The following is a 5,822-nucleotide window of genomic DNA, read 5'->3' on the forward strand; positions in this document are numbered from 1 at the left end:
GATTTTATTTATTTTACTTTTATTATTAGATATTACGTATAAAATCTCCTCAAAATTATAAAAGAATACATATATCTCAAGGCTCAAGTCACTGTTTTAAGTGTGACCAAAAATTTAGAGGCTGAAAGCGTTAATAATGTTTGTCAACATTTGTTTCAGTGTCACAAGAAGAATGATGATGATGAAGTAATTTTATTCTGATTTCTATTACACTAAAATGACATGAACTGCTGAAAATAAAGCTGAGAAATATGAGTGTAAATATGACATATTTCACACAAACACTAGTATATGTGTCAGTATGTGTGTGTGATTAGTGTTGAGCTGACAGAAACACAGAGAGTCTCTGAAACATCTTCATCCTGATGATCTGAAACAGGAAACTGATATTCAACTTCCTGAAGCTGAGATTCTCTGGAGTTCAGATTAAAACACACTTTCACATCATTACACACTCACTGTGTGTGTGTGAGTGTGTGTGAGTGTGTGTGTGTGAGAGTTTAATGTTTAATGTGACACAGAGACACAGAAGAGTTCGGATAAACTGTAAATCCAGCGTGTAGAGGTTGAGTGAATGTGTGTGTGAATGTGTGTAAGTGTGTGAGTGTGTGTGTGTCAGAGACGCTGTAGAAGGACAGAGAGCCGCTGGACTCGTCCAGAAACACTGCTACTCTCTTACAGGAGTCTGAAGCAGCAGAGATCTCAGTGGAGTTATTATTGTGATGGACAGTGAATCTGTGATCAGAGCAGAAAAGACTCCAGGAGTTCACATTACCTCCAAACCAACAGTCTTTACTCCCTCCTTTCCTCTTGATTTCTTTATAAGCCACTGATATGTGAACATCTCCACTCCATTCAGTCTCCCAGTAACAGCGTCCAGTCAGACTCTCTGAACACAGAACCTGAGGCACATCAAATCTGTCCGGATGATCAGGATATAGCTGCTCCTCAGAGACACGCGTCACCTTTCTGTTCTCCTCAGACAGAACGAGGTGTTTGCTTGCTGTGTTTGGATCCAGTGTGAGATCACAGGCGTCTGAACACAACACACACATTACAACACACACATTTACAACTAAACTACAAACAAGAAAACTCTGTCTGATTGAGGACTTACATCTTTGAGGTCCTGCTGTGATCCTGAACTCTCCTCCATGATCCACACTAGAAACACACACACACACACACACACACACACACAGAGACAAACACACACACACACACACACGTGATATTTCACTATAAAAGCGTCCTCATAAATACACTTATACACACACGGTTATATATTGTGTTTAATGAAGTGTGTGTTGTTTTGTATCTGCTGTGTTTCTGAATATGTCTGTATCCAGGAGAAGACGTGGTCTACAATCAACAGAGATCTGATCCTGATTGGTTCAGTCCTGTCTCTGGTTACAGTTATAAAGACCACTTCAAACCAATGAGTGTCATTTTGTTCAGCTGTCTTGTTCTCTTGTGATTGTGTCTTCTTTTGAGAAACTCGCTGTTAGTCCTACTATACGATTCTTAGATTTGAATTTGGATTTGTTTGCCTTCAATTGCAAAATTTGTGTAAATATTAAGGAAGTAGGGAGTGTGACAGCATTTCTTTTGTACATATCGTTCTGTTTTGGGGTTACAGGAGTTACGGAAGTATCACTGTATCTTCTTTTGATGTGTTTTTCTTTCGTTTAGGTCATTCAGAGGGTTTCAGTTGAGCTATTTGTGTCTGTTATTTTGGCCTGGTCTATTCCTGAAGTCGATCCCTTCATTTGTGGATTTCTTTGTTGTGTTATGAATAGATCTGTTGTCTGTTTGGCATTGACTCATGAGTGAGCTTCCTCTGTTTATGTTCTGCACAGATGAATTGTACAGGTTTGTCTGCTCATAAAGCACATATGCCAGATCTCTCTCACACACACCTGTATAACCGATGACAGACGACGAGGTGTTTGAGAAAATGTTTGTAAACAGTTATTATTTTTGCACATTTGTTCAGTGACACTAGAGATGCAGAAACGACACACTGTAGCTTTACAGGGTTTTTATTATTATTTTAAAGATGCTAGGAGTTGAGTTTCTCAATACTTGGGTCACTTTTTCAAAACTCTTCACACAGTTCTTCTTACCCTCTTTCACCTTGACACAGCAGTCAATTCCAGATTCAGAATGCACTAAAACTACCAAAACTCTTCACACACACGTCTCAAATCAAGTCCAAAACACCAGCAAAGCTTGTAACCCAACAAACACACTTTGTCACTCATAAAGTGTGTGCTGTGTCTGAGATGGTTTAAGTGCACACACCTGAAACACACACACATAAAGCTGCTTCACTCAGTGTGTGAGTCCTGAACTCAGCTCTTGTGTGTGTGTGTGCGCTCAAATACACTTATGTATCCAAATGCCCGTCTTTGCTAGTATCCTCATAAACAGTCCTTTATGTCTTCTTGTTTATATTTTTTTATATTGAAATTGATGACAAAAATTCTGATATAAAAAACTAAAGCAAAATAACTATAGCTATATTAAATAACTACATTGATAGTTAATGATATATGTGACCCTGGAGCACAAAAGCAGTCTTAAGTCGCTGGGGTATATTTGTAGCAATAGCCAACAATACATTGTATGGGTCAAAATTATTGATTTTTCTTTTATGCCAAAAATCATTAGGATATTAAGTAAAGATCATGTTCCATGAAGATATTTTGTACATTTCCTACTATAAATATATCAAAACTTAATTTTTGATTAGTAATATGCATTGCTAAGAACTTCATTTGGACAACTTTAAAGGCGATTTTCTCAATATTTTGATTTTTTTTGCACCCTCAGATTCCAGATTTTCAAATAGTTGTATCTCGGCCAAATATTCCAAAAAATTACGTTTTTGAAACACACACACATGAAGCTGCTTCACTCAGTGTGTGAGTCCTGAACTCAGCTCTTGTGTGTGTGTGCGCTCAAATACACTTATGTATCCAAATGCCCGTCTTTGCTAGTATCCTCATAAACAGTCCTTTATGTCTTCTTGTCTATATTTTTTTATATTGAAATTGATGACAAAAATTCTGATATAAAAAACTAAAGCAAAATAACTATAGCTATATTAAATAACTACATTGATAGTTAATGATATATGTGACCCTGGAGCACAAAAGCAGTCTTAAGTCGCTGGGGTATATTTGTAGCAATAGCCAACAATACATTGTATGGGTCAAAATTATTGATTTTTCTTTTATGCCAAAAATCATTAGGATATTAAGTAAAGATCATGTTCCATGAAGATATTTTGTACATTTCCTACTATAAATATATCAAAACTTAATTTTTGATTAGTAATATGCATTGCTAAGAACTTCATTTGGACAACTTTAAAGGCGATTTTCTCAATATTTTGATTTTTTTTGCACCCTCAGATTCCAGATTTTCAAATAGTTGTATCTCGGCCAAATATTCCAAAAAATTACGTTTTATATGACTCGCAGTTTTTTTCAACTGCTTACACACAAAATCTTTACTTGTCACAATTTCTGAAAGCTGACACTCAAACACCAGAAGCACACACCAAATCTGCAAAACCATACGCTATTTCTCAGCCTTTGACTCAGTTTTCAATTTCATAAAACACTTTTTAGCAAAACACAACACAATTCTCTATGTAACTCACAAACATCTAACAGGAATTAATATTATGGCAAAGGTGTTTGCAAATGTTTGCTTTTGAGATGTGTTTGTGATATTTTGAATGCAGTGCTTCATTTTGCAAGAGATGTGAAGCATTTAGCATTTTGTGTGTGCAATTATTGGATTTGTGTGTAAAGTTATGAAAAAATGAGGCAAAGTTTTGAAAATGTTGAATACAACTGTAATACTGCACACAAAAATGTATTTAAATTGATTTCCAGGTCATTTTTGGCCTATTTAAAGGGCATTTTCCCTAACCGTATTAAATGCATGCATCATCTTTCATATTAAATTATTACATTTTGTTAATAATTTCACTTAATATAATAAGACAATATAGGGCTGTTTTTTTATTATAATTTTTTTAAATACACAAATATGAAATGTTTTTAAAAAATGCAAAGTTAAGCTAGTATGAAAGTTAGCCGCCAGTAGGTGGCAGCACGTGACTGTCTTAATGTCTTAATTAGCCTTCAAACGATTCGTTCAGATGGCTGATTCAGTCAAGAACGAAGCAAGTGCGTGCCCTGCATCCCAATATCCCAATGACACATCCTAAATTCTGTGAAATTACTATTTAGGGCAGATAGGGTGCACATTGGGACGCAGGGCCTGTTGTTATGAATAGACCACTGAATCATTGACTCAAATGATTAAAAATTCAAAAACGCGAATAATTCAGCACCGAAAAACCGCTGTGTGTTGCTCAGATGCGCGACTGTTCTGCTGTGATCTTTGTATGGAACTATTTTCATTAACCAAATCGAGCAAAAACAGTCAATGTTAGCAAGTTATTAAATATTTGACTCATTCATTAAAATCACTGAATCATTAACAAATGAAAGTGGACTTAAAAGAAATTATTCATTCACGTAAGCCTATATTTGTTTACAAACAATGATTCATTACTCAATGAAACACCACTAATTATTATATCTTTATAATTATACTTAATATATAGACTACAGTATTAACGACTTTAAATTTACTGTTGTAATTAATACAGAGATAGGCGTTTGGGCAAATAGCACTAATGACTCGTTTGGGACTTGAAGCTTAAAGTTGAGGACTTGCAACTCGACTTGGACTTGCTCGGTTTGACTCGGGACTTGACTTGGGACTTGTCGGTCTTGAAACTTACAGATTAAGGGGCGGTAATATTATAATGAGATCCCTTTGCCACGTCACCAAGGGAGCGAAATCAGACGCGCTCATTTTCTCAGATGCTTGCAGAAAAAGGCTTACCAAAACAAAGTTACTGGGTTCATCTTTTTCACGTTTCCTTGGTTGGTAGATGTACCGGGGACCTGATTATAGCACTTAACACCTGGAAAAGTCAGATTTTCTAAATATGTCACCTTTAAAGGGCACTTATTATGCCCCTTTTTGCAAGATGTAATATAAGTCTCAGGTATCCCGAGAATGAGTCTGTGAAGTTTCAGCTCAAAATGCCCCACAGATCATGTATTATATCATTTTGAATATGCCTATTTTGAGTGGAAGCAGAAACAGGCTGTTTTTGTGCATGTCTCTTTAAATGCAAATTAGCTGCTGCTCCCCGCCCCCTTTTCCAGAATAGAGTTGTACCTTTAAAGCTCGTACCTCAGATATTCTGCCAAAAACACCTGTTTGGTTTTGATTATCATGTCTATCGCGCTGAAATTATGCGTTTTAAATCCATATCAGTTTATACTTGTGATACAAAGCGGCTGCCACACGGCATGTGAGTACTAAACGAAGTTCCCTTTCACACACAAGTTTATATTAAAAACACGCATAAGTTACAAAAACACAGTTGGTTATGACTGTGAAGGTAAACAGCTGGGAAAGATATTACATGTTTAAATTAGATGTATTAAGTGACAGCAGTGTAATATTCAGTACATATACTGATGTCTATGCTGATAATATAACCCAAACAATAAAATAAAAGCAGAAAATCACTCACTGCTCTGGACTGAACAACTTTTATAGCTGTAATAAGAAGACATTTCTTACTTGCTTTTAAATGCTCTAGCGTGAAGATAAACATGGCAAATTGTGTTCGGTTCACTCACGGCGGGGTCTCTGCTAATACAGCAGTGTCTGTCGTGGGCAGGGCTTGTAAAATGTGATGTCACACTTTACGGATTCTG

The 5,822-nt window shown here is 36.2% G+C and overlaps 1 protein-coding gene across 1 annotated transcript in view; it reads right to left on the reverse strand.

The window, feature by feature from the left end:
- Positions 1 to 219: 219 nt before the first annotated feature.
- Positions 220 to 5,822, reverse strand: part of LOC107572669 (NACHT, LRR and PYD domains-containing protein 12-like) — a 20,432-nt gene continuing 14,829 nt past the window's right edge. Inside the window, exons 8-9 of the mRNA XM_016259100.1 lie at positions 1,118 to 1,164; positions 220 to 1,036 (exon numbers count right to left, since the gene is read on the reverse strand). Of these exons, the coding sequence (XP_016114586.1) occupies positions 501 to 1,036; positions 1,118 to 1,164 (583 nt within the window). The 3' untranslated portion in view covers positions 220 to 500. The remainder of the gene's footprint in view (positions 1,037 to 1,117; positions 1,165 to 5,822) is intronic.

This window comes from Sinocyclocheilus grahami, unplaced genomic scaffold (genome assembly GCF_001515645.1).
Source record: "Sinocyclocheilus grahami isolate Dianchi unplaced genomic scaffold, SAMN03320097.WGS_v1.1 scaffold1789.1, whole genome shotgun sequence".
NCBI lineage: Eukaryota > Metazoa > Chordata > Actinopteri > Cypriniformes > Cyprinidae > Sinocyclocheilus > Sinocyclocheilus grahami.